This window comes from Cryptotermes secundus, unplaced genomic scaffold (genome assembly GCF_002891405.2).
Source record: "Cryptotermes secundus unplaced genomic scaffold, Csec_1.0 scaffold209, whole genome shotgun sequence".
In the NCBI taxonomy this organism is placed as follows: domain Eukaryota; kingdom Metazoa; phylum Arthropoda; class Insecta; order Blattodea; family Kalotermitidae; genus Cryptotermes; species Cryptotermes secundus.
Genome location: NW_019727789.1, coordinates 2,639,258 through 2,651,006, shown reverse-complemented (window position 1 = coordinate 2,651,006; position 11,749 = coordinate 2,639,258). Strand labels below are relative to the sequence as shown.

At 37.7% G+C, this 11,749-nt stretch overlaps 1 protein-coding gene and 1 long non-coding RNA gene across 6 annotated transcripts in view; one reads left to right on the top strand and one right to left on the bottom strand.

The window, feature by feature from the left end:
* Window positions 1-2,082: 2,082 nt before the first annotated feature.
* Window positions 2,083-5,897, bottom strand: LOC111864983. The gene is made up of 3 exons (XR_002842879.2): window positions 5,741-5,897; window positions 3,875-3,983; window positions 2,083-2,457 (listed from the first exon to the last, which is right to left on the bottom strand). It is a non-coding gene; the product is annotated as an uncharacterized LOC111864983 (long non-coding RNA).
* Window positions 5,898-6,188: 291 nt separating this feature from the next.
* Window positions 6,189-11,749, top strand: part of LOC111864970 (arginine--tRNA ligase, cytoplasmic) — a 146,313-nt gene continuing 140,752 nt past the window's right edge. For all 5 annotated transcript variants that reach the window (XM_023852627.2, XM_023852625.2, XM_033751644.1 and 2 more), the window contains exons 1-2: window positions 6,189-6,295; window positions 8,443-8,592. In XM_023852627.2, coding sequence (XP_023708395.1) covers window positions 6,251-6,295; window positions 8,443-8,592 — 195 coding nt within the window. In that variant the 5' untranslated portion in view covers window positions 6,189-6,250. The remainder of the gene's footprint in view (window positions 6,296-8,442; window positions 8,593-11,749) is intronic.

Genomic DNA, 11,749 nt, shown 5'->3' with positions numbered 1-11,749 from the left:
CGTGTGGCGCCAGCCAGGCCCCCCCCCCCCCGCCCGCCCGCCAGCGGTGATGTGACCAAGGGATGTCGCGGTTGCATGCAGCCGTAAACAACTCCCGACAGCATTACTAGCAACACGGCGCCAGACAACAGTGGTGCATATTAAGTGGCTGTTTTCTGTGTTGTCCGGAATGAGGCTAGATAAGGAGCAGCGAAGACTATTCACAGCCGGTTCTCAAGTTACGAGTTAGTCACCAGTTAATTGCAGTCCAGTATTTGTGATACTGCCAATGGCAGTAGTTGTGAAATTGTAAATTGTGTGATTGTAAGAGCGAATGTGCAATAAATTCGCTATATTCAATACGGCGTGAAGTTATTTGTCACGTGACAATGTTGTAATTTTTATGATTTTAGACAACATGAAAAGACAAATGGTTCTGGGCTGAATGGTAGCAAGCATTACCCAAATTCAGTATCCTCTTAATTTCCTCGTGAATTAAATTCTGATTTATTACTGTCATTCCCAAATATTTTAACTGTGCCACATTTTCAGAGGATCTGTTAGCTATCTTTATGACATGATTTTGACCTGCATTCTCATGGTGAGACAGCAGCATGTATATAGTTTTCTCTGCATTTGCTTTTAAACCAACCTCCTTACTAGTGTCAATTAAAGATTCTGGTTTTTCTTTATGGTATCTATATTATCACCCAGTAGACTCACCTCATCAATATAGACCAGCAGCTGATGTGTCCCAGTTAATTACAATCCCACCTGATTTTCTTGGACCTTCCTAATGGCATATTCTAAAGCAAAGTTGCAAAGTAACAGCAGCAGAGTATCTCCTTGTTTTAGACCATTTTGAATAGGAAATGTATCAGACAAATGTTTACCTATATGGACTTTACTATAGTTTTTGTTTAAACACATTTTAATCAGCCTGACTAGTTTCATGAGTACCCCAAACTCTATGAGAATACTGTACAGTACATCCCTCCTATTTAAATCATGGGTTTTTTAAGTCTATGAATAGCTGATGTAATGTCTCATTGTACTCCCATTTTTTCTCCAGTGTCTGGCGAATGCAAAAGATATGATCAGTAGTTGATGTATTATGTTGAAACCCACACTAATGAGCCAAAATAATTTAAACTATCAATGGACTTAACCTTGAGAGAAGGGTATTGAATAAAATTTTATATGAAGTTGTTAGTATTGATATCCCCCAACAATTAGTAGTCAGTTTTGTCGCCCTTTTTGTGAACTGGCACAGTAATAGACTCCTTTCACGCATTAGGCACACAAATACCAAATGAACAGAAAAAAGTGGTTGGGGAACTTTGGTTCCCAGGATTAATGTTGAAAACGGTATTAAATTAGTATTTTTACTGGAGTAAATGTACTTTGTATGTTAAAATTGAAAATTTATTGAAATATTACTATATGTACAGTACATTATTTATTGAAATTACACAAAGCGTTTAGTTTGTAGTTACGTTGGTGAGTTCAGGAGCTTGGTGATCGTATGGGCTCAAGATAGGTCTATGATAGCTAAAGTACAAAACATAGTTCATGCAGGATAAATTGTCCATATTTCATCCACTGAAACCAGAATGGTGAAGTCAATGCAAATGTCCATTACCAGCCAACGGCTGGGTAAACATTGTTCCCACAGTGAAGTCACCCGTTACTAAGTAACGGTTGGCTAAACGAGTTCCAACTCCAACGCATAACACTGAACACACATTTCTCTAGTAACAATTCACTAAGTAGATATGGTTACCATGGTAATTACAACTCCAATGCATAACACCAAACATGCATTTCTGTGATAACAATTCACTAAGCAGATACTGTTACCACAGTAATTACATTGGTTCCTGACACGAGGCAATCCCAGAAGAGCAAAATGGAACCCTACAGGGGAGTGTCTACTATCACAGCTACCTAATAGATATAACTAGAAGTTAGACAGAAACTGAATACAGGATCCAGGAGATACTGAAGAGGTACTAGAGATGGACCAAAATGGATTGCATTTATTAACATATTCACTCACATTATGTCCAGATAGATTCTGGGAAATTGTTTAAATAATGTACAGATGGATAAAGCAGTCTTTATTCTTTCATTTACATTTAACTTTTAATACAATATATGCCATAGGACTTGAGTTATCAGCAGTTACATAAGAGGTTCCACAAGTGTTGCACTGAGTGTCAGTGGCTTCATCCATTTGCACCCTACCTTGGTCTGTAGACTCCTGAGCTAGGACGAGCTCAAACTAACTCTACTTCAATTCTGCTTGAATTCTGTTTCTGGTTATATCTGTCAGTCTGTCCGAATAGTAGACACCGACTCCATGGGTTCCATTCTCCTGTATCCATGGGATTTCATTTTGCAACAATTCCAACAAATTATCACGGAAACTTGTTTACATTTCTCCTAGTTACTGTGGGAACAATCCTTCTCTAGCCACTGTAAAAGAAACATGCTATTAATACTAGTAATGTTACTTAAGTTACATGAATTTACTTTCTGCTGTAACAATTTGCTAAGCAGATACAGTTACCATGGTAATTTCTGTGAATTGTTATGCTGAAATGTCACTGCTTCATCCATTTGCACCCTCATATAATAAGATTTTCAACATTAAAAATACTGTTGTACCAATATTTATAAAACATGAAATAAACTAGGAAAATTACAGAGGAATCAATTTCCTGAATATGTTACATATGACCAAATTCTAAAATAAAGGTTACAAAAAAAAGGTTGGTTAAAATTTCTTACTTGAATCCAGCAGAGGATTAGGAAAAGGAAGATCTCCTTAGATCCTGCTCTTAGTGTGAAACCTCTAATTGAAAAAAGAAACAGTTCACTTTGGAAACATGCCTTCCATTTGTGGCAGTTGTGGATATGGAAGGACCTTCTGCAGTGTCAAATGACATATGCCTTTTGATATCTTAGAAAATAACTTACTATTAAAGAATGATTTGGAAAAAACAGCATTAAATAAGAGCAAGCAATAACAATACTAATAAAAATGTGAAAGGTAAAGCTATCCCTGTAACAGGCTGTGGAGGCCCATAGGGTTGTGAGACATCAAGTCTCCCACAATCAGCTCAGATGGCAGTAAGGTAAGCCTTACGCACCGACCGCCATTTATCCCCCAGGAAGTTTTCTGGTACTCATTTCTGGTAGAAGCTGAGTCGACTCCAGTGGCTGGATGAGGATGAGGATGTGGGAGCTGCCTACATTCAAACAAGCGTGACAACGCAAGCTTCATTGCTTAGCAACGACAAGTAAACCGGTTGCTAGGCAAAGCCTACAACAATACTGACAGTGACATGTTTTCCAATCATAGCTGCCATTACTAAAGGTAATGTCCCCGCGGCTTAACTAATGAAGCACTACACCATGAAGACATTGGGGGGGGGGGTTGTATAAATCCACGTTTTCTTGACCTCAGCACTAGTTGGAGGTGAATGGTCAGATTTACGCCCCAGCCACTTTACCCCTGGTACTCATTGGATATGGGGCTGGGTGGGCCCCAGAGCCAGTCTGGATGACATGGAGAAGAGAAAAGATGTTATTGCTAGAAGCCCGAATTTATTTCCAACAGTATATCATTTAATAGTCATTAAATGGTAGATGCTAGGCAAAATTTGTGGAATTCATTGAGTTAAACATGAGTTATGCACATTTATCTGACATGGTAAACTTACTTATTCCCTATGCTACCCAACCCAAACACTAGTCACTAGCAACATTTTTGTCAACAGTGGCTAAATACTGGGGGACACTAAACAGACTGATCTAGGGGTAATGCTGTATACTTTGAGAGGGGATCAGTTTGAACCTCAACTAAGACATAGGCTAATCTAACAGGTACCTTGTTGTTTTAAGCACTCTGCAGGAAAATGTCCAGTGTAATGCTGCAATGAGGTCACTACTCCTTCCTTGCTGTTCATCATACCATCCAGTGCTTTATAGTCCTGTACCTGCAAAAGTATCAATAAATAACCCACAAAAAATAAACTGGGGAATGTATTGAGAGAGAAATGTAAATTCATGGAAGCTCTTCACAGATTCAGCAAAGCAATCATTTCTTGTAAGCATCATTGATAAAACAGCACTTTCTGTGCCATAACCTTACTTAAAAGATTCTGCCAGATGTGATCTGGTTTTCACTTTGAAGTTCACAACAAAAAATTTTTTACAGAGCAAGGTCGTCAGACTTGCATTCCACCCCACAACCTGGAGGACCAGATCCCTCTATTTATGTCCCAGTAACAGAGTGCCCTATTTGTACCCTCAAGCTCCAGGTTCAATTTTCATACCTACAACTTGCAGGGCTACAGTGGAGGTATTCTAACCAACCTCCATGTGGAGCGGCCTCCGTAGTCTAGAGGTAACATTCCCACCTCATGACTCGTAGTACGCGGGTTCAAATACCCGGCGGAGGTCATCGAATTTTTAAGAGCGGAAAAATTCAGGGAACAAGTCCTCCGGGAGGGACTTTAGAGAATTTAGAGAATTATAGGTATCATACAATAAAAGTTTCTTAAAAATGACTAGTTTTGTTTTATTTATCTGTAATTAACACAATCATCCCATGTTTTCCATTTATAATACTCATCTAAAGAATAAAAATAGCCCACCTGCAAAAATTTTTTAATGGAATATTTGAATTTATTTAAGTCTTGCAACAAGTTTTTATACTATGTGGTAATTTATTAAATATTCTAATCCCAGTGTAAGTTACTCCCTTTTGAGCCCTGGTTGTTTTATAAGTTGGATAATGTAATTCGAATATCTGAATTTGCTACATACTTGTCCATGTTTTTAACTATGAAGACCGATATTGAAAATATATACTGTGAATAAAATTGAAGAATGTTTAATATTTTAAACAGAGGTCGACAAGTGTCCCTATTTCCTGCTTTCATTATTACCCTAATTATTCTTTTTTGAATTTTAAAGATTTGGGTAATATACATTGAATTTCCCCAGAATATTATGCCATATGACATTACAGAATGAACACAGGCATTATACATCATCAATAAGCTCTCTAGGGACAATATTGAGACTATTATAGCATAACAAGCCAAGCTCAATCTAAGAAATACAGCTATTTTTACAAAATTTACAGTATGTAGGAATTGTTAGAAAAGGTAAGTCCAGTTGCAATTTAACATAATTTTCTTTGACACAAGGGTTGCATGGTTTTCAAGTTTCAAAACCATTGCAGTAATAAGTCCATAGGTCACGTGATTAATCATAACTACTAGGTCTGTTGTGTGGAAGGATCTGATGTTCACTAAATTACCAGTGAATGTTTTATTTGATATCAAGTTCAGTATAAATTCTGATTTATTATTATTTATTTCATCCATAGCTGTAGAGAATTACAATTGGACATGTCAGATATTAACAACTTCACATCAAAAATAACATAACATTCACAGAGTGATTTAACTTAATTTAAGAATAATAAATACTCAAAAAAATAAAAGACATAAGAATAAATATTTTAAGCATATAGACAGATTTATTAACAAGCAGTCTATGTAAACAATTATTAATAATAGGAAATACTAAAAAAAAATGCATAAAAATATACAGACAGATTTATCAATAATGCTAATAGTTGACTGGGGTTTCGAAATTTATTTCTGAATGTGTAATATAAACATTTTTTTGCAAGAAAGTAAGGAGAGTTACACTAATTGTTGCAAACTCAAGCATCAGCAACCTGTCATTCTTCATTTATTATGAACGACGATACAGACAGCTATCGATGTAAACAAACTTCCATTTCTTCCTGTATAAGTACACTATTCATTTCGAACTGCACACGTGCCTATAGGGGCGCGGGCACATCAAGGAACACTGGCAACGGCAACGCAGTTTCCTCAATTTGCGCTGCTCCATCCGGTAACATGTGTTCAACTCAGACTGAAAACAATTCTCGAAAATTGCGGTTGCGTTGTGGATTCCAGTTTCTTTGATGTGACCACGCCCGTTTGTATTGATCCGTGGTTGTTCCGTGGCACGGGAAATGAAATTCGTAGAGCTCAGCAGGTGGTAGTAAATGCACACATGATCCGTGGATATGGGCACAAGCTGAACCGTGCTTTCAGGCAACGGGGAAATTGAACACGGTAACCATTGGTCCCGATCGGGCCCATCGTTAGTCGCGGTTAGTCGTGCTAAAGGGACATATGTTGCCATCACGAAAGGCATGTTGATTTGGTGAATTTTAATGGCTTTAGACGTACATCGATATAACCTGCGAGCAGATGCTGTTGTAGGTATTTGTTTTTGTAGTCGGATGTCAATCCAGATGTGTTATTACAGTGTAAAATCACTGAGAATATATGTCCCCAGGTTTACGCTCGTCTGTGTGGAAAGTGTGATCTTCTTTACTGCAATGCCGGCATTTTTTTAAAGTTGCGAAAGGCTGTAGAAGACAAATCAGTGTGGAAGGGAAATAATGAAAGGGCACATTTTTAAAGGGAGCAAACATATTTGTTCATAATATAATACCTCTACTAAAGAGCTGTATTAAATGTAATTATTTGTTACTAGTTGTAATACACGTGTGCCTCAATTTTTGTTCCTGTATATCGAGGAAATTTGCATGGGCATATTTAAGAACATTTTTACTAATTATTTTTAATTTTTACTATTAATATTTGTTATGTATTCATTAGTTTTGTTTTTTGTTACATATGTGGTTGGAAAGGTAGATGTCTAGTGTGCTTTCCCCATCTTTGCTCCCATGTGCATGACCTGCACGTGTGTATGTATGTGTATTTTCTGCTTGCTACTAGCTTCATGCTGGTTTCTTGCTTGGCATATTTGTCGACCCTGAAGGTAGAGCAACACGTTCTTGAGAAATATCAGATGCCTTTCAGCAGACAACATGATTTTATATCACAAGCTAGTACTCATGTACATTTTCCTTCGACTTGAAGTTGCAAAATAATCCAAACTTTAGATTAGTACAGCTAGAATGTCTGTGAATAAGGAACGTGGCAAAAAAAAATGCAGACGAGGTACATCAATGAAGGAATGTAATGGGATTGACTTCATAGTTAGAATCCCAACATTGCAGATGGATCTAAATTAATTTAGAAAAAATACATCAAGAAAACAATTTGTGTATATGCAGTATTGTTTGCCAATAAAAGCAGACCTCATTACAAATATTTTATCTCAGTAACTTGAAAAAGTTCTGGATAGGCTACTACCTTTATACCAAGCTTCCAAACATGATGGAGGACTTGCGATAGCTCAGTTGGTATAGTGATGGGCTATGGGCTGGGTGGCTAGGGTTTGAATTCTGGCAAGGACAAAAATTTTCTGTTCTCCAAAATGTCCAGACTGTCCAATGAGTACAGGGGGTGGTTTCTGTAGGGTTGAAGCTATACCTCCGCTCCCTCACAGATCATCATGGCATAGTGCTTAATTAATTAAGCACAGGGATGACCTTACTTTTTTTTAACTATGCTTTCCACCAAGTTATTGCTGCTGTTTCTGTTCCTCTTTGTAACATTATGTTAATGTAGATAATGACAGAATAGCAAGTGTTGGCCTTTTTATGTGTAAGGATTAATTCAGATATATATCCATAATTGTTAAGATCAGACCACATTCCTGATTTGTATCTTCAAATTGCCAAATTCATTCCCAGATTCATTTTTAAAGTGGTTAATATATTTTAATTCCACACATTAAAATATTTATGGTAACCATTTTATACGGGGGCACGCAGTAACGTAGTTGGTTGAGGCACTATGCTACAATACAGAAGGTTGCAGGATTGAATCCCGATGAGGTCATTTGATTTTTTTTCAATTTACCTAATCCTTCCAACCTCGCTATGGCCCTGGGGGTGACACAGCCTCTAACAGAAATGAGTACCAGGAATATTCTTGGAATGTTCTTGGGGGTAAAGGGCGGTCGGCACATAAGGCTGACAACCTTACTGCTATCTGTGAGCCGATTGTCTAGAAAATGTGGGAACCTCAACATCTCACAACCCTATTGGCCCCCATGGCCTGTTACAGGGATACCTTTACTTTTTTACTTTGTTTTTTACCAATTTATACACATGAAAGAAGCTTCTGGCTGTACAAGAAAATTATAGCACAAACTTTTGTAGGCCGCAGAGAGGACATTGGTATTTCATGTATTGTAATGTTGGCCACATAAGCGAGCTTTTTGCTGCGTAAACTGTAGGTCATAAGAATTCTTCACATAAAATTTGTGTATGAGCCATTTTCTTTTTGAGGTTTTCATTTTGAGCGAGCACTATAATTTGTGCATTTCTCATCCCAGATATTTTCACTTGGGTTACAGGAGGCTGGAACACATCTGTTACCATAACCTAGCTTCAAAGTAGGTTGCTAATTTCATTTTCTTGGTTAATTTTTATGTGTATTGTTGCAGGAAGCTGAAATCAAATTTCTTGTACAAGAAATTAAAAAGCTTCAGAATGGGAATGACAGTGACAGTCCCTCTGATGGTGTCTCAGCGGAATTGGCAGAGTTATTGCTTCAGAATACCAAACTGAAACATCGTCTTGCAATTTTGAAGAGAGTGAGTTTGACTTAATCCTTCTTTCACCGTAACTCTCCAATTACTGTAATTAAATGCTAGAAGCTTGTGCTTCCTTAGAATGATCATTAGTCCGCTTTTCTTATTTTATAATGAGATATTGTTTTTGTGTGAGTGCATGCGTGTGCACACACGCCCTTGCATGTGTCTTTCTCTCTCTTCACTCCTGATAACGTTCACACCAGATGACAGCTTTTCGTGAAAATTGATATTGTTGTGTGTATCCTGGTAACGCGAAAGCAAATAATGGGTTCCAGATTTGATAACTCAATTTATTGGATAATTTCACGTGTAACTACATTTCGTTATTACACTTTCAAAATTGCTGTATCTGTGACACACAAACAACTAATAAGACTCCCAGGGTGAACACATCAGCTATTGAAATGATGTCTTCCTGACAAATCCTCCAGTTTACAACAGCTGAACTGAACTGAACTGAACTTAACTTAACTGAACTTAACTTATATAGGCTTGGCATAGACCACCCCCAGAAAACGCATCAGCTGCCCAGCAGCAGATATCATTTATTGTTATCAGGTGTGTCCACCCATGCATTGCCTAGCGATGGATGCCCTATTGTTTGCATTTGTTGCTGTGATATGTTTACTAGTCTGTTACCTAGCATTGGATGCACATTGGTGGACATGTTTACCTATTCGTCTCCTAGAAATGGTCAAATCTATCATAATATGAACATTATGCCACTAAATGCCAGCTTTGAACTTTTTCATTTCTTATGATCAGTAGTACCAATATGTTGGCCAGGCAGCTGTATAAGGTGGGAGCAGTGCTAGCAGTATTGTTAAGTATTGTAATAGAACTTAAAAGAATATGTTTTGTTTGCTAATGCAGTTTTGTTTTACGAGATTCTGTTGGAAAGTTCCCTGACTGTTATTGTTGTAACTGCCTTGGTGAAAGGAAATGAGAGGGGAAGCCAAGGTCACACTTCTGAAAGCCTCTAGAATCAGTCTGCCATGTGACACTGTCCTGAACACACATTGTTCTCACATGAGTGCTTTTTCGATTTCGTGATTCTTTTTGTCTGTGATTAATGGCAAAATTGAGTAATTTGTTTGCATCGAAGCTCAGTAAATCTGCTACCAAAACCCTTGAAATGCTTTGTGACGCTTTTGGAAAACATTTTTTAAGCCGGACAGCAGTTTTTTAATGGCATTCATGTTTCAAGGCTGGTCAAGTATCAGTTGAAGATGACAAACCTTCAGGGTGGCCAGGCACCAACAGAACGACAGAAGATGTTGAAAAAATGTTGTGTTGTGATGCTTGTGTAAGCATCACAACACACAGACAAGCAACATCAACTACCGACAGACAACACACGGCAACAACATCCCGAAGCAAAAAGATTGGGCCAAGCGGGAAAGAATTCTAGGGATTTTAAGAATTCTTACTTCAAAAAACGAAACATAATTTTACACAATTAACGACGAATCAAATAAGAAAGCTACTGTGGTGTGTGAAAAACTTTTAGTGAACCGACACTCTGGGTAATTTAACTATTTGTAATTATTTTAATTAACTGGAACGTGGCTATCTTGGACAAAGTGAAGTTTTGTGTGTTGGTGATTTCTTTTTCTACTATAATAAATGCCTCTGATGATGGCTCCGTGGTGAGCCGAAACATGTAAGGCAGGTGGTGACGAGGTGGAAAACTTAAAAAAGTGTCACATTTGACGGAAGGAACTTGATTGTTAATTGACTTTCTGGTAATAGTGTTTGAAGGTTCAGTACCACTGATGCCAAAACCTGCCATTTTTCATGAACCTGAATGTCATTCAAGTTAACAATCCTCATCACTTACTCTTCTTTGATCTCTTTTTTTGTTGTTGTTATTGTTATTATTATTATCCTGCCACATCCTTGTTGGTTATCCAAATGATTGTGTGTCCGTGACTAAAAACAGGGTTCATATTGGTAATCGGATTTATTAACTCTTTGACTGGCGCGAAGGGTATTAAAATCACCCCTGCCCTGGCAGGCCCTTTAAGCCTTAAGTCGCAAAAATGCATATTTTTACTTTTTTCTAAATAACTTCAACAAAATTGGTTTTTAAAAACGAAATTTTCAGGAACTAATAAAAAGAATATTTTATGCATGAAATGTCTTTCCATACCTTTTTAGTAGTTTTTCTTTGTGTGATAAACATTGAAACATGAAAGTTTGCAGAGAGCCACATCACAGCTTGCACACATGACACTTGTTTCTTTTCTAATCTTGTGCTTAGCACACACGCAACACTTTCTCATGACACCGTTCTTCTTCTTGTTACTGGGAGGAACATGGACCATTTTGTGCATTTTCAGGCCACCCTCTAGACGATTTGCTGGGTCTTTCACTGGTGGTCTTTTCAAGGTCGCTGGCGGGGGCGTGACTGCACTCGAGTCTGAAGCAGTAGATTCGTCATCCACTTCATTCTCTGACTCTTCTCCCTCTCCACACTGTTTGTTTGGTTCTGTCATTTTTTCTACACAGTCCAATATAAAATCTTTGAATTTGTAATTTCGCTTCTTGTATTTTTCGTTTGTTGTGTTCTTTTTGAATAGAGTGAAACTATTCAACGCTGCCATTTGCAACGAGAAAAACACCAGTTTCTTTGTCCACTTTACAGTTTTGCGGGAACAAGGATAATAATGGAGCATTTGATCAGCACTGTCAACCCCTCTCATATGTTTATTGTAGTCCCCAGTTACCTCGGGTCTGCATATTTTTTCTCCTTTGTGATTCGTTTTTGCAGATTCCACGATTTTTGCTGTGTGAAGAGTGGAGATAAGTTTGACGTCTCTTTTATCTCTCTGCACCTGTATGAGAACCTGCCCCTTCCTAGAAAACACAGATTCCCCCTTTTTTTTTTCAAATTTTTTATGTCATCCTTTAGTTCTTTAGGGGCTCCTCTGTACATTCTGAAGGTTCCACACACATAGGTATTTCTCTGTAATAACGTCACACAATTCTACACTATTGTAATAGTTATCCTGGTAGAGATGATACCCTTTATCTAGAAGCTGTGGCCCCAACAGATCGACAACTAATTCCTTTATAGGTCTTGATTTTCCGCAATAAATTTCAAAATTCCAAATATATCCACTTGTCAATTCACAAACAAGATAAGCCTTTATAC